The sequence below is a fragment of the Camellia sinensis genome, chromosome 11, assembly GCF_055761805.1.
Source record: "Camellia sinensis isolate YWXY chromosome 11, ASM5576180v1, whole genome shotgun sequence".
Classification (NCBI taxonomy): Eukaryota; Viridiplantae; Streptophyta; class Magnoliopsida; order Ericales; family Theaceae; genus Camellia; species Camellia sinensis.
In genome coordinates, this window is record NC_138971.1 from 43209917 (window position 1) to 43235469 (window position 25553).

At 43.3% G+C, this 25553-nt stretch overlaps 2 protein-coding genes and 1 pseudogene across 3 annotated transcripts; all 3 read left to right on the plus strand.

The window, feature by feature from the left end:
- Positions 1 to 769: 769 nt before the first annotated feature.
- LOC114292067 (G-type lectin S-receptor-like serine/threonine-protein kinase At5g24080) lies at positions 770 to 3403 on the plus strand. The gene has a single exon (XM_028235975.2). It carries the CDS (start codon positions 793 to 795, stop codon positions 3232 to 3234), a length of 2442 nt encoding a protein of 813 aa, XP_028091776.2. The 5' UTR covers positions 770 to 792; the 3' UTR covers positions 3235 to 3403.
- A 1323-nt stretch (positions 3404 to 4726) lies between these two features.
- On the plus strand, positions 4727 to 5542 carry LOC145802295 (putative receptor protein kinase ZmPK1). Its single transcript, XM_082894985.1, has one exon. The coding sequence runs from the start codon at positions 4727 to 4729 to the stop codon at positions 5540 to 5542; it is 816 nt and encodes a 271-aa protein (XP_082751111.1).
- Positions 5543 to 19671: 14129 nt separating this feature from the next.
- LOC114292072 (G-type lectin S-receptor-like serine/threonine-protein kinase At1g34300) lies at positions 19672 to 24720 on the plus strand (annotated as a pseudogene). Its single transcript, XR_014343816.1, has one exon. The product of XR_014343816.1 is annotated as a G-type lectin S-receptor-like serine/threonine-protein kinase At1g34300 (transcript).
- The last annotated feature ends 833 nt before the right edge of the window (positions 24721 to 25553 follow it).

Genomic DNA, 25553 nt, shown 5'->3' on the forward strand with positions numbered 1-25553 from the left:
TTAAAGGCCAAATATAAACGTGCATGTGTTATGTGTTGAAAGACAATGTAAGTTTTTTCATAATGTTAAAATTACTAAACGTAACATTTCAAAAAAACTCTTTAGTGTACTTTTTTCCAAACATTACACTCTAAAAATGTAATACTATAATATAACATACTAAAAAGTTATTTAATGTACTTTTCACAAATGTAACAGTCTAATATAATAACTCACTAAAAAACTCTTTAATATATTTTTCTCAAACGTAATAATTCAATCAACGTAACACACAAAAATTCTTTAATGTACTTTTTCCAAACGTAACATTCTAATATAACACTCCAATGTAATATAAGAAAATCACACTAATACAAATGTAGATTTTCATGCTTGACAACCAACACTTCAGCCACTAATCCTCCCAAAAAAATATTTCACACCTCACATTTTCCATTCGCATATTAAAAAATAAGTAAGTAAAATTAGAAAAATGAATTACAAAAGGACATTCATTTAAGCTCAAGTAGCACCAAATTAAATAAATACAACTTTTTAAAACAAAAAAAAAATACTAATTAATTCATAAAAAAACTTTTAAAATTAAATAGATTAACATTCTCCTATGTAAAATTTATGAATAAATTTTCTTAAAATTTATCACTTATTTAAAATTATTTTTAAAAACTTCCAGTAAATTAACAATTTTCCAACCAAATGCCCCATTCATTGGTCAATGGTCAAAGTAAACTCAACAACATTCAAAGCCGCCCACTACCCCTCATAATACAAAAACCAAACAAACCAATCACCATGTCCACACACATCACCCCTACCAAATCCAATCCAATAATGGCTCTCCCTTCTCTCTCCTTCTTCCCTCTCTTTCTCCTCTTCCTCCTCTCAAACCCTTCACCCTCATTTTCTCAGCAGCCAAGCAACATCATCTCATCCTTCTCCTTCTCCAACTCCCCATGGCGCCCAAACCAAAACCAAATCCTCCTCTCTCCCAACAAAGTCTTCGCCGCCGGGTTTCAACGACTGCCCAACTCCCCAAACTTCACTTTCTCAGTTTGGTACAACAACATCTCCACCACCAACACCACCGTAGTTTGGTCTGCCAATAAAGGCCACGCGGTCAGCCCCTCCGCCGCCCTCACCATCACGCGCTCCGGCGAGCTTCTCCTCAACGACTCTTCTTCTAGCCAAAACATAACAAAGCTAGATAGAAACCCAAACTCAACCCAACTCACTCTCCAAAACAACGGTAGCCTTGTTTTTGGTAACTGGTTGAGTTTTTCTTCTCCAACCAATACAATTCTTCCAAACCAGACCATTAATGGAACAACCTTGTCATCAAACAATGGAAAATTCAAGTTCGTGGATTCAACGAAACTTGTTTTTAACGAGACTGACAGTTACTGGCATACTGACAATTCATTCGATGAACTTCAACCTGATGGGAGAGTTGTTCAGAGCGCCGGTGCTTCGTTTATTTGTTCCGATTTTGGCGATACCCCACCTCGAAGATTGACTCTTGAGGATGATGGGAATCTCAAAATTTACAGCCTCGATCGGAGTTCAAATTTGAGTCAGTGGATCGTAGTCTGGCAAGCAGTTCAAGAACCTTGTACAATTCATGGTACTTGTGGTCCTAACTATATATGTATGAGTGATGGTGTGAGCGATCCTAAATGTGTGTGTCCACCGGGTTTCCAGGATTTTCCTAAAAGCCAAACATGCGAAAGGAAAATTCCATGGAATAACCGAACAGCAACCAAGTTTCTCCGATTGGACTACGTGAACTATTCAAGCGGGTTGACCCCAACCAATAATGCCCAGAATTTTTTAACTTGTCAAGCTCGGTGTTTATCCAACTCGGCTTGTCAAGGGTTTTTGTTCAAGTATGACGGGACTGGTTATTGTGTGCCCCAGCTTGGAAGGTTGGTAAATGGGTATTGGTCTCCGGGTACCGAAACCGCTATGTTTCTTCGGGTTGATGAATCCGAAACTGACGAATCGAATTTCACGGGTATGACGAATTTGATGGAGACAACGTGCCCGATCAATATTAGCCTCCCTTATCCGCCCAAGGAATCCAATACCACCACCCGGAATATTGCGATAGTATGTACTCTCTTTGCTGCTGAGCTTATTAGTGGATTTCTTTTCTTTTGGGCTTTTCTCAAGAAGTACATCAAGTACAGGGATATGGCTCAGACCCTCGGGCTTGAATTTTTGCCCGCGGGCGGACCCAAGCGATTTAGCTATGCCGAGCTCAAAGATGCCACCAATAATTTCTCTAATATTGTTGGTAGAGGTGGATTTGGGGATGTTTATAAAGGAGAGTTGGGTGATCACCGGGTTGTCGCCGTGAAGTGCTTGAAAAATGTTACGGGTGGTGATGCTGAATTTTGGGCTGAGGTCACTATTATTGCCCGAATGCACCACCTCAATTTGGTCCGATTATGGGGTTTTTGTGCCGAGAAGGGTCAGAGGATACTTGTCTATGAGTATGTGCCCAATGGTTCACTAGACAAGTTTCTATTTTCTTCTAGGCGAGTAAGACCAACGAGCACTGAATATGAAATGGATGCAGTTGCGGTTGCGGTTGCAGAGTCCGAGGACAAGCCAATCCTTGATTGGAACATTCGGTACCGAATTGCGCTAGGAGTGGCGAGAGCAATTGCCTACTTGCACGAAGAGTGTCTAGAGTGGGTCTTGCATTGCGACATCAAGCCAGAGAATATACTTTTGGGAGATGATTTTTGCCCGAAGATATCGGATTTTGGATTGGCCAAATTAAGGAAAAAGGAAGACATGGTTAGCATGTCACGAATCCGGGGCACACGTGGGTACATGGCACCCGAATGGGTCAAGATGGACCCGATCACACCAAAAGCTGATGTGTACAGTTTTGGAATGGTATTGTTGGAAATTGTGAGTGGGGTTAGGAATTATGAGATGCAAGGATCAAAAATGGAAAGTGAAGATTGGTATTTTCCTAGGTGGGCATTTGAGAAGGTGTTCAAAGAAATAAAGGTGGAGGACATTTTGGACCGTCAGATCAAGCACTCTTATGATAGCAGGGCTCATTTCGATATGGTGAATCGGATGGTGAAAACAGCGATGTGGTGCCTTCAGGATCGGCCAGAGGCAAGGCCGTCGATGGGGAAGGTGGCTAAGATGCTGGAAGGGACTGTTGAGATCACTGAACCTAAAAAACCTACAATTTTCTACTTAGGTGAAGAGTGAAGTGTCCAAAAATGTTCTGTACTGTATTTTCATAAAACAGAACTAAGAATAATATGGGGCATGTGGATGGCAAGTGGGATAGCATGCCTAATGTAATTTTCTTTTTCTTTGTTGTATTTTTCTCATTAGATATGTGATAGTATATATAAATTGTTTGGGAGTTCTCCAACTTTCTTTCTCATTTACTCCCAGGGGTTTGGTTATGGTGTGCAACTTACACCTTACACCTTATATCTTACACCTTACACCTTACACTTACACCTTTTATAAAAAATTAAACCTTACACTTACACCTTACACCTTATATCTTACACCTTACACCTTACACTTACACCTTTTATAAAAAATTAAACCTTACACTTACACCTTTTTTGAGGTTGCACACCATGTGCAACCCACTTACACCTTACACCTTACACTTACACCTTACACTTACACCTTATACTTATACTTACACCTTACACTTACACTTTTTGTGTAAGTGGCACATGGTGTACACTTGCCCACTTAAGAAAATTCCTACTCCCAGTATGGTGACACTGCTGTATCATAATGTTTTGTAATTTACTTCGGATAAACACTGGAGTTTTTTATCAAGCAAAACAATTCCACTTCTTTCTGTCAAATACTTTATACAGACCTTAACTGATGCAGTGTGAGGAATGTGTTGGAAAACACTAAGGATTTTATGGACATAATATTTTTGTTTTCAAAAATAAAAATTTTATTATAAAAAAGATTAGAAGATTAATTTCAATTATTATGTAAGTCATCATGAAAAGATTGTCCGAAAATTATAAAAAGAAATGATTTTTAGCGATAAAATTTTAAAAATATTAGTAATAAAACACTTTTAGGACAAGACAATTTTGTATCAAAATGTTAACTTTTTAGATAAAATTTTTGATCTGAAAAAAAAAATAGTAATTCATTGCTAAATAAATGTCCAAAATGGTTGCGAAAAAAAATAACAGTGAAATTTTTTTAGATTAAGATATTTCGTCTTAAAAAGTAATTTTATTCTTAGATTTTTTTCTCTAAAATCTTCATTTATTGTTATGACATATATTATGAAAGGTCTTAACCAGTGACAGTGTTAGGAATGTATTGGAAATTAATCAACTTAAACAATGGAAGTAAAACTAAAAAAATAAAAAATAAAAAAATGAAAAAAACATAAAAATTAACATGATTTGACAAAAATATCAACATTTATGAGTGATATAGAATGATCCACTAACCATACAAATTACATTCAATTTACTATTCCAAATCCAAAAAAAAAAAACAAAACAAAACAAAACAATTTACTATCACCAATTCAAAATTATTTTTAAAAACTTCCAGTAAATTAATAATTTTCCAACCCAATGCCCCCATTCCTTGGTCAATGGTCAAAGTAAACTCAAAAAAATTCAAAGTTGCCCACCGCCCCTCATAATATTTTAACCAACCACCATGTCCACACACATCACCCCTACCAAATCCAATAATGGCTCTCCCTTCTCTCTCCTTCTTCCCTCTCTTTCTCCTCTTCCTCCTCTCAAACCCTTCACCCTCATTTTCTCAGCAGCCAAGCAACATCGTCTCATCCTTCTCCTTCTCCAACTCCCCATGGCGCCCAAACCAAAACCAAATCCTCCTCTCTCCCAACAAAGTCTTCACCGTCGAGTTTCAACAATTGCCCAACTCCCCAAACTTCACTTTCTCAATTTGGTACAACAACATCTCCACCACCAACACCACCGTAGTTTGGTCTGCCAATAAAGGCCACGCGGTCAGCCCCTTCGCCGCCCTCACCATCATGCGCTTCAGCGAGCTCCTCCTCAACGACTCTTCTTCTAGCCAAAACATAACAAAGCTAGTTAGAAACCCAAACTCAACCCAACTCACTCTCCAAAACGACGGTAGCCTTGCTTTTGGTAACTGGTTGAGTTTTTCTTCTCCAACCAATACAATTCTTCCAAACCAGACCATTAATGGAACAACCTTGTCATCAAACAATGGAAAATTCAAGTTCGTGGATTCAACGAATCTTGTTTTTAACGAGACTGACAGTTACTGGAATACTGGAAATTTATTCGATAAACTTCAACCTGATGGGAAAGTAGTTCAGAGCGCCGGTGCTTCATTTATTTGTTCCGATTTTGGTGATACCCCACTTCGAAGATTGACTCTTGAGGATGATGGGAATCTCAAAATTTACAGTCTCGATCCGAGTTTGAATCAGTGGATCGTAGTTTGGCAAGCAGTTCAAGAGCCTTGTACAATTCATGGTACTTGTGGTCCTAACTATATGAGAGGGTAATTTATAAGTAAATTGGGCCGAGCTGGGTAATGGGTCATTCTGTGGGCCGCAGTAAGAAAGGGCTGAGTAAAAAGGCGTTGTAGTTAGCTCGGTCCAAGAAAAGCCTTGAAGTTAGCTCGGTCACCACGGTCAGAGTGGCAACGGTTAGCTCAGTCATACCATTCTGAGTCGAGATGTTTTGAGCTTTCCACAGGACCATGCTCTAGATTAGCTCAGCCCAAGCTTGCTATGGTTAGCTCGGTCTCAACAGGTGAAACCGAGGTACAATCTATGAAGGGAAGAATCGAGCTAGTTAGAGCTAGGTCATATTTGCCAGTTTAGCATGGCCATGTTAGCTTGGTCGTTTTGTCATACTACTGAGGTAAAACCATCTCACTTGGTTTAAGCAGTGAGGGGGGTGTTAAAAGATTAGCATTATCTTTCAGGAATGTGATTCCTAGGAGGACTCTACATGAAAGAATAAGAGTCCTACAAAGATTGTGCCACGCGGAACCTATAAAAGCTCATAACATCACCTATGGAGAGATAACATAACTTTGACTCTCGAATACACAGAGCTTTTGTTTATTTGTCTATCTTGCTGACTTAGGCATCGGAGAGGTATCCGGCACACATTCACCGGCTAGCTCACGTTTGGAGGAGCGTAGACTTGATCAAAAAGATTATACGAGAAGATTATTTCTTGCTCGTACAATTGGCGCTGTCTGTGGGAAGATCAGAAAGAACAAAACCTCTTGATCAAGTTTTTCCTCTCTAGTTGGAAGTAATGGCGCACAATGAAGATTTGCCGCAGTCCGCCATCGACGGACAAACCCCAGACGGGGATGGGAGGCGCGAAGGTTTGCCTTCTATCCCTCCTATAGCGGATTTAGAGCCCCAGCGACAGAACCCCTGGAAGAATGCAAGGGAGAGACGGACTAACAGTCCCCGTTCCTCTAAAAGTCCAGAAAGACAGAGGCGGAGGATCGATCCTCAAGTTCTGGAGGATCGCGTAAAGGAACAAGACGAGTTAATAAGGTAGATGGCAGCGGACATGGAGTCTATGAAACGCCAGATCAAAGGAAAAGGGGTCGTAACAAGAGAGGGGTGCAAAAGCAACATGCTCCCTCACCACTCAGAAGATTGTGGTAGGCATACCACGCCATCGCAAGCAGAGAGTAGGAGCTTGAGAACAGGCGACACTCAGTCAAGAACTACCAGGACTCGTTACTCCAGGTCTGAGAGAACGAGAATTGAGAGGTCACATACTGAGGGAAGCACCTATCGACCATCGCGCACACACCAGATGTCATCCAGGTAGACGAAGTTGCCTAGATCATCCGATTTGCGAACTGTGCTAGAAGAAAGGGCACGATGGAAGGAAGATACCAGGGCGTGCGACCTGCGCAGAGTTTCAGCCCTCCAGCGGTTGGCTCCTCGGATGCATGGAAGCGTCGAGGTAGGAATGCCAATACCGTGCCTTGCTTACGAACCAACAGACAAAGCATTAGCAAGGCTGCAGACCTCGCCGTTCGTCCCAGCAATTGAGAACGCACCACTACCTTCGGGCTTTCACCAGCCCAAATTCACCACTTATGAGGGGAAAACGGACCCCTACATGCACTTTCGCCACTTTCGCCAGGTTATGGCAATGTACCGGCGAAACGAGACTTTAATGTGCATCATGTTTCCGTCCAGCCTAGGCGACCTGGGTCTAACTTGGTTCGAAAGGCTACCAGAAGGCAGCATCGCCTCCTGGGCACAATTGGCAGAGGCGTTCATGACAAGGTTTAGAACGAACACTAAGACACCAGTGAAGATTGATCAGCTACTCTCCATTGACATGGGCGACAAAGAAACATTGAGGTCCTACAACAGTCACTATTGGGAAACTTTCAACCAGATAGGAGATTGTCCTACCAACCTCGCTATCGCACAATACAAACGGGGCTTGCTAGTCGGCAACAAATTGAGGGATTCAATTACTATGACGCCCCTCATCACGATGGAGGCCTTAATAGAGAGAGTGCACGAACATATTTGTGTGGAAAAGGATGGCGCTCGTGCTAAGACAAAATCTGGCACAACAGTAATGCCAGATAAAAAAACTTCGGCAAAAGTCAATACGGTAGAACGACCAAGCAGGAATGGGCGAAGTAGACGGGCCAACAAAGAGGATCCAGACAAAAGGTGGCTAAGAGTTCGCACTGCCATTACCACGGTGTTTAAAAAACTAATCTACCGAATTCTCAGTGAGATACGCGATGAACCTTTCTTCCGATGGCCAGCTAAGTTGGGAGAAGCACAAAAAGACTATGACGAAGGATCTCGGTGTACCTTTCATAATGAAAAGGGGCACCGCACAGAGAATTGCACGCCGTTAAGACAGCACCTGGAGGAGTTAGTGGCAGTTGGGCACTTGGACAAATACATAGAAGGAGGGACACAGCCAGCCCTCCAGAACCACGACAACCCAGACGGAATGCCGATCGACGCCCCACCTCAAGGCGTGATTAACGTAATACATGGGGTATTCGAGCTTGAGCGAGTATGTGAGCTCAGGGGAACGATCAAGAAAGCTGAGCACTTAAGGAAGGTATTAAGTGCACAACCAGCCATAAAAAAGGGGAAAACAGAAGCCACAAATATTATATCTTTTTCAGATAGAGACTTGGCAAGGATATATTGCCCTCACAATGACGCACTGGTCGTCACACTCCGCGTCAAGGATTACGACATTAAACAGATTTTGATCGACCAAGGTAGCTCGTGTGAGATAATGTATTACGAAACCTTCAAACAATTGAAACTGGAAGACAAAGACTTGGCGCCTACAATATCTCCCCTAATCGGATTCAACTCAATGCCAGAGTGGCCAGTGGGCAAGATAATCCTCCCAGTTAGAGCAGGAAGCATGACGAAACAAGTGGAATTCTGAGTATTGAAAGTCCCTTCCACTTACAACATAATCTTGGGAAGGACATGGCTGCATGCCATGCGATCGGTAGCGTCAACCTACCATCAAGTATTGCGGTTCCCCAACAAAGCCAAAGTAATTGAAGAGGTCTTTGGAGACCAAATTATGTCCAAACAATGCTTCGTCACAGTAAATGGCAGCCTAGCTGCCAAGGGATATGTACAGATGGTGGAAGAACCTGAGAGCAATGAGCTGTTCGCAGATGTTGGCAAAGTAGCTGAGCAGAAGGCGGTGGAAGACTTGGTACAGGTAAGGATAGATGAAAAAGACCCAGAAAAGTTCTTTTTGCTTGGCTCGTCATTGTCCAACACTGAGAGAATAAAGGTCATGAAATTCTTAACCTCTAACATCAAAGTGTTCGCCTGGACACTGTATGACATGCCTAGCATTGACCCAAACTTCATCTGTCACCAATTAAATGTCCACCCAACTGCAAGACCAATCGTACAGCGCACTCGTAGATCAACACTCCACCATGCCGAGACAGTGGTGGAAGAACTGGGAAACCTTCTAGAGGCAGGAGCTATCAGAAAAGTGCACTATCCCAAGTAGATATCCAATACTGTGGTAGTGCCAAAGAAGAATGGAAAATGGCGTGTCTGCGTAGACTACAAAACAGTCAACAAGGCATGCCCAAAGGATATTTTTCCCTTACCACGGATAGACCAACTGGTAGACCTAACAGTAGGACACAATCGACTTAGCTTTCTTGATGCGTACAGAGGTTACCATCAGATCGCTATGTATGAACCAGGCCAGGAGGTCACATCCTTTACAACGCTAAGAGGACTGTATTGCTACAAGGTCATGCCCTTTGGCCTAAAAAACGCAGGGGCAACATTCCAGCGGATGGTCACCAAGATGTTTGAACCATTGTTAGGCAGAACAATGGAGGCTTACATCGACGACATGGTAGTCAAGAGTAAGGATGAGAAGGACAATCTCAGGGACCTAGATGAAATGTTCAAGATACTAAAGAAGAACAAGTTGCACCTAAATGCATCCAAGCGTGCGTTCAGCGTAAGATCGGGCAAATTCCTAGGCTTCCTGGTGACCAACCGGGGTATAGAAGTAGACCCCTCTCAGATCAAAGCAATTCAGGATCTAAAGAGGCCCAACTCAGTAAAAGAAGCGTAGCATCTCACCGGTATGGCAACTGCGCTCAATCGGTTCATAAGTCGGTCGTCAGACAGATGTCGACCATTCTTCCAAGCACTAAGGGCCAAGTTTGAGTGGGATGAAGAATGCGACCGCGCCCTAGAAAGCCTGAAAGAATACATGTCTTCTCCGCCGTTGCTAGTAACCCCAATACCTGGTGAAGAGCTTTTTTTTTACCTGGCAGTTTCACAGCACGCAATGAGCGTGGTGTTGGTCAGAGCGGAAGGAATCCAACACCTGCCCATCTTTTATGTCAGCAAAACCTTGCTGGACGCAGAAACCAGGTACTTACCATTGGAAAAAATGGCCTTAGCCCTGATGATGGCCTCTAGGAAACTATTGCATTACCATAATCGTCCTCACAGCTTTTCCATTAAAAGTTTTGTTTGGGAGGGTGAACTTTTCTGGGCGAACTTTTCTGGACGAATCTTGAAATGGGCAGTAGAGCTGGGACAGTTTGAGATCAAGTTTCAACCCAAAACCGCAATAAAAGCCCAAGCTTTGGCAGACTTCGTGGCAGAATTCACACCAGGAAGTCATCACATCTACCCAGTCGACTTGACTGGTGCAACCGAAATAGGGATGGAAAGCGCCGCAGAAAATGCACAACCCCTGATACAGGATGCCCAGCCACATCCCAAAACAGACCAGAGTGAAGTAAGGGAGGACGAAGCAAACCATGCTATATCAAGCAAAAACTTGGTACAATCAAATAGTGAGGGGCAAACAGTAAGTGTGGACTTTGTAGAAAACACCAGCAACACTCATGACCCCAAGGCATCATCTGATCCCTCTACTTGCTGGAAGCTGTTCGTCGGAGAGATGTGGAAGCTCTTCGTGGATGGAGCGTCTAACAGGCACGGTGCAGGACTTGGCATAGTCTTTATCTCACCAGATGGCCTAATAGTGGAACAAGAAGTCAACCTTGGCTTCCCAGCATCGAACAACAAAGCGGAGTATGAAGCGCTTCTGGCAGGACTAAAATTAGCACACTACATGAAGGCCACCGAGCTAATGATCTACAGTGACTCACAACTGGTGGTAAACCAAATTTTAGGCGACTACGAGGCAAAGGATGAAAGGATGGCTAAATACCAAGAGTTAGTCAGAAAAGAGATCATGAAATTTGAAGTAGTACGGATAGAGCAGATCGGCAGAGAAGAAAACAGTAGAGCAGACGAGCTAGCAAGCTTTGCTTCGATGGCAGATACATCCATCCCATATCCGTTACTAATTGATTACTTACCAAGACCAAGCATTGAAGAACCCAAAGTAGAAGAGGTATGTTGCGCCGAATTAGGCCCCTCGTGGATGGATCCCATTATACTGTTCTTAAAAGACGGCGCCTTACCTGAAGAAAAGAAAGAAGCCAACAAGATTAGAGCAAAGTCGCAATGATTTTGGCTCTCCCCATCAATGGCCTTGTACAAGAAATCCTTCACAGGACCATATCTAAAGTGCGTTCATCCCAGCAAAGTCGAAGCATTCTTGTTCGAGATACACGAAGGCGTATGCGGAAGCCACCAAGGGGGAAGATCATTGGCCTATAAAGCAATTTCCCAAGGATATTGGTGGCCTTACATGCAAGCAGATTCAGAGAAGTACGTCAAGAGGTGCGAGAAATGTCAGAAGTTCGCACACCAAATACATCAACCAGCCAGGGAGCTCCTACCTTTTACTAGCCCATGGCCCTTCGCAATGTGGGGCTTGGACATATAGGACCACTTCCAACGGTACCCGGCAACAGAAAGTTCTTTCTAGCAGTAACAGACTACTTCACAAAGTGGGTGGAGGCAGAAGCACTAGCATCAATAAAGGAGAAAGATGTGAAGAAGTTCGTCTGGCAGAATATCGTCACTCGGTTCGGTATACCAAAAGCTCTAATATCTAACAACGACACTCAGTTCGATGACAAAATTTTTAGAGGCTTTTGTGAAGAATACAAAATAGAATTCTAAAATTCTACACCGGCATACCTCCAAGCAAATGGCCAAGCGGAAGTATCAAACAAAGTTGTCTTGGATGGATTGAAGAAAATGTTAGAGAAAGCAAAAGGAAAGTGGGCTGAGGAGCTCCCTCATGTTCTATGGCTCACCGTACCACACCTCGGCGGTCTACTAGAGAAACACCATTTTCCTTGGCCTATGGCATGGAAGCAGTAATCCCACTGGAAGTTGGCCTCCCCACAATTAGATGTGAAAATTTTGACCCAGACTTAAATGAAGAAGCCATAGCATTGGAGCTCGACCTTGCAGAAGAAAGAAGAGAAAGAACACTGGTTCACATCGCCTCATACCAGCAGGAGTTATCCAGAAAATATAACAAGACAGTACATCCAAGGCAATTCAAGATTGGAGATTGGGTGCTGCGCAAAGTAATGGGAAACACCTGGTACCCGGAGATGGCAAGTTAGGGCCCAATTGGGAAGGACCTTACAAAGTGGTTGGATTAGCGGGAAAATGGGCATACCACTTGGAAGATGAGGACAGCATGGCCATTCCCAGGCCGTGGAACACTGCTAATCTCAAACTATTTTATTTTTAGCTTTTCTTTAAACGTACTTGTAGTTTTTTTTTTCAATAAGACAAGTAGTTTCTTTTTTCAGCATAAATTGTTTTATTCCGTAAAAATAGTTTTAGCGTAGTAGGGGCAATGAAATCAGAGTTGGCCAAAATAATCAACTTTGAGCTCTCTTCAACTAAGATTAGGATCTGGGCTGTAGAGGTTGGCTGGAAAAACCAACACCTCTCCTAAGCCGAGGATAAGGATCTAAACTGCAGGATGTTTGGCAGGAATAACCAAACACTTCGCTCTAGGTTGGCAGGAATAACCAACTTTGAGCTCTCTTCAGCTAAGATTAGGATCTGGGCTGAAGAGGTTGGCTGGAAAAACCAACACCTCTCCTAAGCCAAGGATAAGGATCTAGGCTGCAGGACGTTTGGCAGGAATAACCAAACACTTCGCTCTAGGTTGGCAGGAATAACCAACTTTGAGCTCTCTTCAGCTAAGATCAGGATCTGGGCTGAAGAGGTTGGCTGGAATAACCAACATTTAGTACTCTTCAGCCGAGATAAGAATCAAGGATGAAGAGTGGTTGGCTGGAAAAACCAACACTTAGTACTCTTCAGCCGAGATAAGGATCTAGGCTGAAGAGTGGTTGGCTGGAAAAACCAACTTTTAGTACTCTTCAGCTGAGATAATGATCAAGGCTGAAGAGTAGTTAGCTGAAATAACCAACTTTTTGTACTCTTCAGCCGAGATAAGGATCAAGGCTGAATAGTGGTTGGCTGGAATAACCAACTTTTAGTACTCTTCAGCCGAGATAAGGATCAAGGCTGAAGAGTGGTTGGCTGGAATAACAACTTTTAGTGATCTTCAGCCGAGGTAAAAACCTAGGCTAAAGAGGTTGGCAAGTATGACCAGGTAGATTACAAGGTTAAGACCGAGGTAGGTATCTCGGCCAGAAAATGTTATACTTCATTCAGATTACAGTTAGAAAATAAATACAAGCATGGCAGTAAGCCGAAACAACAGTTGACACAAATGAAGCTTTCATTCAAAATTCAAATCAGAAATACAAAGATAGGGCCTTAGCCCGGCTACAGTTTCTTTTCAAAAGCAAAAAGAAGAAAGTACATGGTCAAGCAAAGAGATCATCCAAATCAGCATCCAAGTCAACCCAGACCTCACCAATTGGCAGCTCGGTATTGACAGGTAGGTCGGCCTCCACTACGTCATCAACCACATTAGGCACCAATGGCTCCACCCGAGCTGACTGGACAGCTTGAAGACCAGGATCAGTAGTAGCGGCAGGGGCCTCTTCTTCATCATCATCTTGAAGAAATTTTTGTTGAATGGCGTGGGCATACTCTGCCATATAGCTCGGTGTAAAGTGTGGAGGAGGGTTGAGGAAGATCTTGGTCTCTTAGCTAAGACCGAGCTGCGTTACCGTCGCCTTCCATCCACATTTGAAGAATATGTCTTTGGCAGCCTCGCATTACTGGATATAGGTGTCCTTCCCCTCCTTGTAACCCCGGTTTTCGGCCTCTTCCACGCTCTTCTCCAACCGAGCGATCTCGACGTTCTTTTTTCCCTCGAGCTTGGCTAGCTCGCGCAGGTATTTGTCTTTCAGCAAGGCCGCAACCTTTTGCTTATCTGTCTCTGCTGAATCGACCAGACCGGTGAGCCGAGCTACTTCGGCCTGTAGCTCGGCCATCTTCTGCTGGGATTTTTTTAGCTCAGCCGTTTTAGCATTGGCCTTTGCCATGGCCTGCCTTGTGGTCTTTCGAAGTTCCAGTACGCGTTTGTGGGCGATGTGGTTCTTCTGTATGGCCTGCAAAAGGAGAGACAGAAATTTTAAGATGAACTGAGCGAAAAGATGTTGAAATTTGGAGAAGGAAAAGGAGAACTTACCAACACCATTGATTTTGTAGCCGAGCAAATGGCCTTCAGCTCGGTAAGATGATCGTGGTGATCCATATCGGCTGGAAAGCAGATGGTCTTGGCCAGATTGAAGGCCAGCAAATGGCCTTTTTTCGCGACCACTGAGTCAGAGTCAGTGATAGCGCGATTCTTGTAGGTGACTGTAGACGTCCCCGAACGCCCCGGAAGGGTTAGTCCCGTTCCGTTCATTTTGGGGTCACTACAGCTCGGACTCTTAAATGTCACGGTTCCTAATCTGAACCAAAGAGTCCAAATCCGACAAATCGTTTTGAGAAACTGATTTTTTGAAAAAGTAGTGCCAAATATGGACTGCTTTGCCAGATACAGAGTCGCCACCTAAATATTTTATTTTGGGAAATTTAGGAAACCCTGACTCGGTGCCAAGAGGCCACGTGTCCGTCATCACCAAAGTTGCCTCGGCTCGGGAACTTGGGTACGATTGGGGAAGGTCACTTCGTGAGCACCCCCGCTCGCCCGATCATAGACCGGCCTCTACTAACCATGATATCAATTTTTGAAAACATTGTATGTTCTTATTCCGGTTTATTAGCCTAGGTTACTATGTGATGCGCACAGCATACAAATATAGACCGGGTCGCCTGAATTGGAACGAAACATTTCATGTTTGTTTTTGAAAATGGTTTGCTACCCGCAGGTAGGCTTGAAACATTTGATGATTTATTCCAATTCAGATAACCCAACCTTCACCCACAGGCATTCAGGCAGATATATCAGATAAGCACATAGCCTCATGGTAAGCATGCTATCATGGCATTCACTCACACGCATGCAAGGATGTTAAAGCATAAAACTTACCGAGTACTCCAAGCCAAAAACAGAAACTACATTAGAAATCATGCATGAGTCCTAAGTATACAGAAATGCCTAATGCAACGCATGCAAAAATGCAACTATAGTAGGCTCGGCTATTCTAAGATGGTATATGAAATGCTACAGCTATCATGTATTCAATTTGGAATTGAAAGTACAATGCAGTTAGTATGATGCGCCGAGCCCGGTGCATGCAATACAGATGAATGAATGCAAACATGCTGTCATACTGTATGCTAATTTAAATATGCCCTAATCTAACCATCATAAGCTGGTAAATAAAAGGGAAGAAAGACGTGGGGTTGGAAGACATACATCACACTCACGCACACTTATTACAATTATGCCCTCGCAGAGAGGGTCCGAATAAATAATACAGTCCAAATATTACAGTCCCGAATAAAAGAATATTACAGTCCAAAATATTACAGAATCTTAATTAATTACTGAATTAACTAAGAAAGCAAATAAAAAACTGGCGTGCAAGCCAGGGACTGCCTTGCTTCTGATGGATGATGCATGTCCGGGTTGTCTTGCGCGGAAATCCACCGGAATGCCCCAATTAGCCTCTGTTTACACCTGTTCTTGAAATGCGTGCAAAGCCCCAAAAAGTTGCTGATTCCTGATTTTGCTGCAACAGAGAGCAGGAAAGGGGCATAGCAATGTATTTGCACAGATATATGCATGTCTCGAACCTCGTGCCACCAATCATGCATACCGAGGCATGATGGCCGAGGAGTCGAAATGCACAACTCAATATAGGATGAATGCACATGAAACTACAGCTAAAACCTAACTCCATCATGGATAATCCGGAGTGTCGGTGACTGGGGATTTGAGACACATTCCGTCACTCGGAATACGAAATGTACCTCGTTTCCCGTGCCCGGGCTAACTCTTATTCCGGACATGATGCAATATGCATGATATGCATGAAATGCAACTAAGATACAATCCTAATATGCACTATGCTGTGAAAATGAGACGCCTCGAAATGCGTGCACACGAGCACGCAAATCGAGAAAATGACAGAATGCACTGAAAATGAGACGCCTTGAAATGCGTGCGCACGGGCACGCAAACCAAGGCGATGGCGGAATGCAATGAAAATGAGACGCCTTGAAATGCGTGCGCACGGGCACGCAAACCGAGGCGATGACAGAATGCAATGAAAATGAGATGCCTCGAAATGTGTGCACACGGGCACGCAAACCGAGGCAATGACAGAATGCAATGAAAATGAGGTGAAAACATGATATGGGCTTATACCAACATGAATGAGCCTCAGCCACACTCACATAGGATGCCGGCGGATAAAAATGGGGTGCCTCGAAATGCGTGCACACGGGCACGCAAACCGAGGCGGTGGCAAAATGCGATGCAATGTCATGGAAACATGATATGGGCTTATACCAACATGAGTGAGCCTCAGCCACACTCACATAGGATGCCGGCGGATAAAAATGGGGTGGCTCGAAATGCGTGCACACGGGCACGCAAACCGAGGCAATGGCAAAATGCGATGCAATGTCATGGAAACATGATATGGGCTTATACCAACATGAGTGAGCCTCAGCCACACTCACATAGAATGCCGGCGGATAAAAATGGGGTGCCTCGAAATACGTGCACACGGGCACGCAAACCGAGGCGGTGGCAAAATGCGATGTAATGTCATGGAAACATGATATGGGCTTATACCAACATGAGTGAGCCTCAGCCACACTCACATAGGATGCCGGCGGATAAAAATAGGGTGCCTCGAAATGCGTGCACACGGGCACGCAAACCGAGGCGGTGGCAAAATGCGATGTAATGTCATGGAAACATGATATGGGCTTATACCAACATGAGTGAGCCTCAGCCACACTCACATAGGATGCCGGCGGATAAAAATGGGGTGCCTCGAAATGCGTGCACACGGGCACGCAAACCGAGGCGGTGGCACAATGCGATGTAATGTCATGGAAACATGATATGGACTTATACCAACATGAGTGAGCCTCAGCCACACTCACATAGGATGCCGGCGGATAAAAATGGGGTGGCTCGAAATGCGTGCACACGGGCACGCAAACCGAGGCAATGGCAAAATGCGATGCAATGTCATGGAAACATGATATGGGCTTATACCAACATGAGTGAGCCTCAGTCACACTCACATAGAATGCCGGCGGATAAAAATGGGGTGCCTCGAAATGCGTGCACACGGGCACGCAAACCGAGGCAATGGCAAAATGCGATGCAATGACATGGAATGGATAGCAATCATTCTAATGGAATTTCAGCACTAAAATATGGGGGAAAACAGTCCCGAAATGAGGCGAAATGACATGAAATGCAAGGAATTGCCCCGAAATGCGAATTTAGGCACCCGAAATGGCCTATAGCTATGCCAAACATGCACAACATGGACATGCAATGCAAAGACAGAAGCTAGACAGTCCCAAAAAAGGCACTTTCACAGTTATAAACATGGCCAAACAGCAAGCATAGGTATGGCAAAAATGGCATGCAAGAATAGGGGCCAAAAGAGGGGTAATGAAGCAAGTGATATAAGAAAAACCCAAACTGAAAAATTTCCTTCTACAACATTGAAGAGGGACCAAAAATATGAATATTTACAGTATATGGCAGCCTCAAAATCAGTATACAAACATGATAGAAATGTGATGCAAAATGAGGCTCAAAAGTGGCTATAACATGAAGTATGCAAAATATTCACCAAACAGCCGAAGACCCTTAATAAAACATGTAGAATGGGCCAAAATAGGACTATTTACAGAACTGTAAAATGGCCAAAAACAAAAGCATGGTAGGCTAACTAAACATGCAAGAATGGGGAATAAAAGAGAGATATAACATGAAGTGACCTATGGAGGTCCCAAACCATGAAAGGACCTAAATGAAACATGAATAATGGACCAAAATAAGCACTTTTTCAGAACTGTAAAATGGCCAAAAACAAAAGTATGATAGGCTGCCATTGCATGCAAGAATGGGGAAGAAAAGAGGAGTATAAAGGTAGGTATAACATGGAAGTCCCAAATGGTGTTGAGCCCTTCTTCAATGTTGAAGAGGGGCTCAAAATAAGCCTAATATCAGTTTACAACATGCTCAAAAACAGATTGCTCATGGGCCAAAAATAGCATGCAAAATTATGACATATAAGAGGATCAATGAAGCAAGTGTATCATGGAGGGCTCAAACAGGGTTGAGCCCTTAATGAAAAGTGAAGATGAGCTCAAAAGAGGGCCCTTTTCAGTTAGGGCCGGAGCTTGAAACAAAAAGCAAGTGAGGCTCACAAATGGATCAAGAAAAGGGGTCAAAGAAGAGAAAGGTTACTCACCCTTGAAGACTAAGACTTTTGTTGCTTCTTGGATCAATTTGCAGCTTCTTTGGCCTTTGAGAAACCTTCCTTGTTGCTGGAAATGAGGTGGTGGTGGTAGAGCTTGGTGGTGTAGAAGAAATGGTGCTTAAGGACTTAAGGTTTTTCAAGGAAATGAGAGGTATAGAAATGGAGTTGTGTATGGAAGCTTGAAGATGAAGTTTTCTAATCTCAACAAAGGATATATCTTGCTTGCTATATAGGCCAAAAAGGGGGTGTAAAGGTGGGGGAAAAGGAGAGTAACTTTCCCCCACAAAATATCCCCCAGATAAAGATCTTTTCTGGGGGATAAAGCCCCACAGCTGTAAAGGGAACAGTGCAAGGAGCTCGGCCGGCCTGGTACTTTTGCTGCAGGTGGCCGGCCGGCCACACCCCCTAGCCGGCCGGCTAGGGGTCAAAAAGGTCAATCAGATTTTCTGGCCGGCCACCAACTGGTGGGGTCCCCCTATCTGTGTACAACACAACCCTGTGGTTAAAAGTCCAAGAAAGTGGGTCCAAGGGGTTCAACATTAGCCCGGAAGGAGGGGGTCAAAAGGGTCAAGTTGAATTAATGGCCGGTCATGAACTTTTAGGGTCCTCTCATGTGTGTACATCACAAATATGTGGTTCAAAGTTCAAGAAAAAGGGTCCAAGGGGTTCAACATTAGCCTGGAAGGAGGGGGTCAAAAGGGTCAAGTTGAATTAATGGCCGGCCATGAACTTTTAGGGTCCTCTCATGTGTGTACATCACAAATATGTGGTTCAAAGTTCGAGAAAATGGGCCCAAGATGTTCAACATTAGCCCGGAAGTGCGAAAAACGGGCGCCGGAGGGCGTCGGAGGATGTATAACTGGTTGCTGCAACAATTGCTGGCCTCCCACCCTTCAGTGACCTCCCCGGTGATAAAACAGAGGTACCTGCCAAAAATGAACGAAAACCGTTACAAAACGAATGCTCGGGGGCCAAAACGCGCAGTTCGGGGTCCCGAAAATGGGCTGTTAAGCACCGAAAGTGGCATTCGGCCACGAAGTGGGCTTCTCAGCCCCCAGTGTCCCTCAAAAGGGAGCAAATAGGAAGTATGCCAAAAATTAGAGCAATAGGAGATGGTTAAGTGGTCCCGAACCGAGGCACACGGCCTGACGGCTCCGAAAACTGGAAACCGGACTCCGAAATGGGAAAAATGGCCTACGGCCACCAAATGTAGCCTACGGACATTGAGAGATGGTCTACGGGACCTCTCCCTCCCCTCAGGAAAAGAAACAGAGAAAACCGAGTCTGGTTCGCAAACCGAGACAAGGCACAGAAGAGGGTTCGGAAGTCCGGAGGCAGGGCTCACGGCCGCGACTCTAAAACTTCTGAACGAGCACATTATGCAACATCACCAAGCGCTCAATCGGTGACGTCTGAGTCTTAAGGTCGGTAAAAAATGGGGTGTCTACAGTGACCTTAGGCACCCACTTGGAAAAGCTAGCTTGATCAGAGCGCTCCAGTTGAGGGCTCGGTGGAGTAGTTTCTAGAAGGATGGTTTCATCTTCGTCAACAAGGCGTGGCTCAGTTGTGGAAGTCTGAGCACGCTTGCATGGCCGAGATGGTGACGGCTGAGAGGTGGGGAGCGCTACCACGACCTCATTTGTCTGGCCGGCATGTTGTACCTCGACCTGGTTTGTCTCGGTAATAAGAGCTCTTACTGCTCTCTTTTTGGCCATCTCTTGTTCTGCAGTCAATAGGATAAGATTGATTTGTGGGAAGGTTGGATCAGGTTTAGGAGAGGGCTCCAAGAGGAAGTCGGTCACCCTGGTCTTCCTCCTGCTGCTATATCGGTAGGTCAGCTCGAAGTTGAGTAACTCGACCCAACTTCGATTGGGATACCTTAGTGCGGCGCGGAGGGCGTTAAGGTTTGGGTAACTATACTATGACTTTAGAAAGTTTAAATCTGCATAAAGGAAAAAGACAACGGTTAGTACAGTTGAACATAAGCCAACGAAGTAAAGAAAAATGTGAGACTAAGCCAAGGTAATTATACCGGCGACTCCTTTGTTCCAGTTTATTCGGTCGCCTGGGATCTGGGCCTCGTGGTCTTCAAAATTTCTAGAAACCCAGAAAAAATTATCGTCGTTTACATCTTTGTCTGGGGTATTCTTTATTATCTTTTCACGATGGCGCCTTATTCTTAAATAGTAAACCCATCCGTCCTCATTTTGGCCTAGAGAGTACTGGTGAAATAGCTCGGCCAAATCGAGGTTGATGCCAAGCCGGCGGTTTAGCTCGGCAATACCATTTATTATTTGGTATGAGTTTGTTGAAAGCTGGGTAGGGCAGAGGTTTGTTTGTCTAAGGAACTCACAAAGAAGAGGCTGTACAGGGAATCGGAGTCCAGTTTTTACAATAGAAAGAAGGGTGAAGGGAACGAAGCTCGGGTTTCCCCAAGGTGTGGTGTCTAGTTCGACTAAGGTAAGATGGACATCATCAGGGATATGGTAGTCCCTTCGGAACTCGGTCATAGCCCTGGTGAGCTTACTAGAAACCTATATTTACCCATGAGGTCTTAAATAATGTATAAATTAGTTGAGTGCTAGCTTGGTGCTGAGATGACGTTGGTTATCTTGGTTGGACGTTCAAAGGAGTGCCTGGGCAACTTAGTCAGTCTGCAAAGTGCAAAGGAAAAAGTGTTAAGCACAGATCGATGGACCATGATAAAAGCAAAAAAAAGAAAAATAAATGTTGTCTTAGCTCGGCTACATGGAATACTATCCATTCTTAACCCGGTTTTGAGCAAGGGACTTTAGCCCGGTTAAGGAATGAGAAGTTCGTAGCCAGGTTGTAGCTTATGGTGCAACATTCTTAGTTTGGCTTTGACTAAGTCAGGGGGCTGGTTTAGCCCCAAGTTATAGCTCGGTCGGTGGTTGGGGCTTTCTAGTGCGGCATTGCGCAAACCTGATACAGTTCGCTAGCTCGTCTAAAGTGAGACAGAAGGTGCTTAGACCTATTGAAACTACACGTACGGTGTGAAGTTTTATCCCGGTTACAGAAGGGTTATCCAGTCAGACTAGGCTTGCAACTAAATACAAACAATATCCTAGTTCGGTTGGAGTGTGATTTTGGATTAAAGGTGTCGTTTTTCAGAGTGTTCGTGAATATAATAGCTCTTTTACATGGTTCTTTCCCAGCAAAATGAAAGTAAAAAAAGGTATATGTGCTTTGAAAAACATACGAGTATTATGCTACGTATTACAAAAACTAGACGAAACAAAGAGGAAATAGATTAAGTTACTTACAGTTTGAAGATCAAGATCGCAAGAAAGAGCTTTGCAGATGCAGTGATAAGGAAAAATGGAAGCTCAGAAAGTAGGGAGAGAAGATGATGAATAGTGGTATGGCTGGTTCGAAGAGTAGGGTTTTGAGTGAAGAATGTGAAATTGCACAGGACTGTTCAAATTTTGCGAAGTACGAAGACAGCGTGGCAGTTGTATCTGACCAATAGAAGCTGGCCACGTGTCCAAGAGAATAGAAAGCGATTCAGTTACAGTGACTGAAAAGACGTCTTGACCGAACCAATCGGTAGCCCGGCGGAATTTTGGCTGAAAGGCTAAAGTTTTTTAGCTCGGCTGATAACGGGTAATCCCGATCATGCTGCGCAGATAGAATTAAGGGGCAATTGAGAGGGTAATTTATAAGTAAATTGGGCCGAGCTGGGTAATGGGCCATTCTGTGGGCCGCAGTAAGAAAGGCCTGAGTAAAAGGGCCTTGTAGTTAGCTCGGTCCAAGAAGAGCCTTGAAGTTAGCTCGGTCACCACAGTCAGAGTGGCAATGGTTAGCTCGGTCATACCATTCTGAGTCAAGATGTTTTGAGCTTTCCTCAAGACCATGCTCTAGATTAGCTTGGCCCAAGCTTGCTATGGTTAGCTCGGTCTCAATAGGTGAAGCCGAGATACAATCTATGAAGGGGACAACCGAGCTAGTTAGAGCTAGGTCATATTTTCCAATTTAGCATGGCCATGTTAGCTCGGTCGTTTTGTCATACTACCGAGGTAAAACCATCTCACTTGGTTTAAGCAGTGAGAGGGGTGTTAAAAGATTAGTATTATCTTTTAGGAATGTGATTCCTAGGAGGACTCTACATGAAAGAATACGAGTCCTACAAGGATTGTGCCATGCGGAACCTATAAAAGCTCATAACATCACCTATGGAGAGGTAACACAACTTTGACTCTCGAATACACAGAGCTTTTGTCTATTTGTCTATCTTGCTAACTTAGGCATCGGAGAGGTATCCGGCACACATCCGCCGGCTAGCTCACGTTTGTGTTTTCAGGGAGTAAAGCGACGACATTTGGAGGAGCGCAGACTTGATCAACAGGATTATATGAGAAGATTATTTCTTACTCGTACACTATATATGTATGAGTGATGGTGTGAACGATCCTAAATGTGTGTGTCCACCGGGTTTCTACGATTTTCCTGGAAATCAAACATGCGAAATCAAAATTCCAATGACTAACCCAAAAAAAACGCGGTTTCTCCGTTTGGACTACATGAGCTATTCAAATGGGTTGAACCAAACAAATCCTAATGCCCAGAATTTTTTAACTTGTCGAGCTCGATGTTTATCCAACTCGGCTTGTCAAGGGTTTTTGTTCAAGTATGATGAGACTGGTTATTGTGTGCCCCACCTTGGAAGGTTGCTAAATGGGTATTGGTCTCCGGGTACCGAAACCGCTATGTTTCTTCGGGTTGATGAATCCGAAACTGACGAATCGAATTTCACGGGTATGACGAATTTGATGGAGACAACGTGCCCGATCAATATTAGCCTCCCTTATCCGCCCAAGGAATCCAATACCACCACCCGGAATATTGCGATTGTATGTACTCTCTTTGCTGCTGAGCTTATTAGTGGATTTCTTTTCTTTTGGGCTTTTCTCAAGAAGTACATCAAGTATAGGGATATGGCTCAGACCCTCGAGCTTGAATTTTTACCCGCAGGTGGACCCAAGCGATTTAGCTATGCCGAGCTCAAAGATGCCACTAATAATTTCTCTAATATTGTTGGTAGAGGTGGATTTGGGGATGTTTATAAAGGAGAGTTGGGTGATCACCGGGTTGTCGCCGTGAAGTGCTTGAAAAATGTTACGGGTGGTGATGCTGAATTTTGGGCTGAGGTCACTATTATTGCCCGAATGCACCACCTCAATTTGGTCCGATTATGGGGTTTTTGTGCCGAGAAGGGTCAGAGGATACTTGTCTACGAGTATGTGCCCAATGGTTCACTAGGCAAGTTTCTATTTTCTTCTAGGCAAGTAAGACCAACGAGCTCTGAATATGAAATGGATGCGGTTGCGGTTGCAGAGTTCGAGGACAAGCCAATACCGAGCTCTGAATATGAAATGGTTGTGGTTGCGGTTGCGGTTGCGGTTGCAGAGTCCGAGGACAAGCCAATACCGAGATCTGAATATGAAATGGATGCGGTTGCGGTTGCGATTGCGGTTGCGGTTGCGGTTGCAGAGTTCGAGGACAAGCCAATACTTGATTGGAACATTCGGTACCAAATTAAGCTAGGAGTGGCGAGAGCAATTGCCTACTTGCACGAAGACTGCCTAGCGTGGGTCTTGCATTGCGACATCAAGCCAGAGAATATACTTTTGGGAGCTGATTTTTGCCCAAAGATATCGGATTTTGGATTGGCCAAATTAAGGAAAAAGGAAGACATGGTTAGCCTGTCAACGATCCGGGGCACCCGTGGGAACATGGCACCCGAATGGGTCAAGATGGATCCGATCACACCAAAAGCTGATGTGTACAGTTTGGAATGGTGTTGTTGGAAATTGTGAGCAGGGTTAGGAATTATGAGACGCAAGGATCAAAAATGGAAAGTAAAGATTGATATTTTCCTAGGTGGGCATTTGGGAAGGTGTTCAAAGAAATAAAGACGGAGGACATTTTGGACCGTCAGATTAAGCACTCTTATGATAGCAGGGCTCATTTCGATATAGTGAATCGGATGGTGAAAACAGCGATGAGGTGCCTTCAGGATCGGCCAGATACAAGGCCGTCGATGGGGAAGGTGGCTAAGATGCTGGAAGGGACTGTTGAGATCACTGAACCTAAAAAACCTACAATTTTCTACTTAGGTGAAGAGTGAAGTGTCCAAAAATGTTCTGTACTGTATTTTTATAAAATAGAACTAGAGAATAATATGGGGCATGTGGATGGCAAGTGGGATAGCATGCCCAATGTAATTTTCTTTTTGTTTGTTTTATTTTTCTCATTAGATATGTGATAGTTGTTTGTTTGGGAGTTCTCCAACTTTCTTTCTCATTTACTCCCAGTATGGTGGCGCTGCTGTATCATAATGTTTTGTAATTTACTTCGGATAAACACTGGAGTTTTTTATCAAGCAAAACAATTCCACTTCTTTCTGTCAAATACTTTATACAGACCTTAATATTGTGTTTAGTTGAAGGATTTGAGAAGAGATTTAGAAAGGAAAATGAAAAAGGTATGTGAAATTTGAATAAAACATGTCTATATTTTATCTAGTTTCACACGTCTTTTCCCTTTTCCTTTTCAAATCCCTTTCCATATCCCCAACCAAATACAGCGTAATTGAGGCAGTGTGAGGAACGTGTTGGAAAACACAATAATAAGGATTTTATGGACTTATTTTTTTGTTTTCAAAAATAAAAATTTTATTAAAAAAAAAAAGATTAGAAGATTAATTTCAATTATTAAATAAGTCATCATGAAAAGATTGTCTGCAAAGTATAAAAGGAAATGATTTTTGGCAATAAAATTTTAAAAATATTAGTAATAAAACACTTTTAGGACAAAACAATTTCGTATCAAAAAGTTAATTTTTTAAGATAAAAATTGTAATCTAAAAAAAAAAAAAAAATAGTAATTCATGGCTAAATAAATGTCCATAGTGGTTGCTAAAAAAAATAAAAGTGAAACTTTTTTAAATTAAGATATTACATATTATGAAAGGTCTTAATGGCAGTATTAGGAATGTGTTGGAAATAATCAACTTAAACAATGGAAGTAAGCTTAACCAAAAAATAAAAATAAAAATGCATGATTTGACAAAAATATCTACACTTATGAGCTATAGAATGATCCACTAACAATACAAATTACATCAATTTACTATCAAAAATAAAAATAAAAATAAAACAAAAACAAAAAAAACAAATTACAGTGCTAAGACAAATACACATTTTGAAATTTTTTCACAATTCCTCACTATTGTTGCTTTCAAG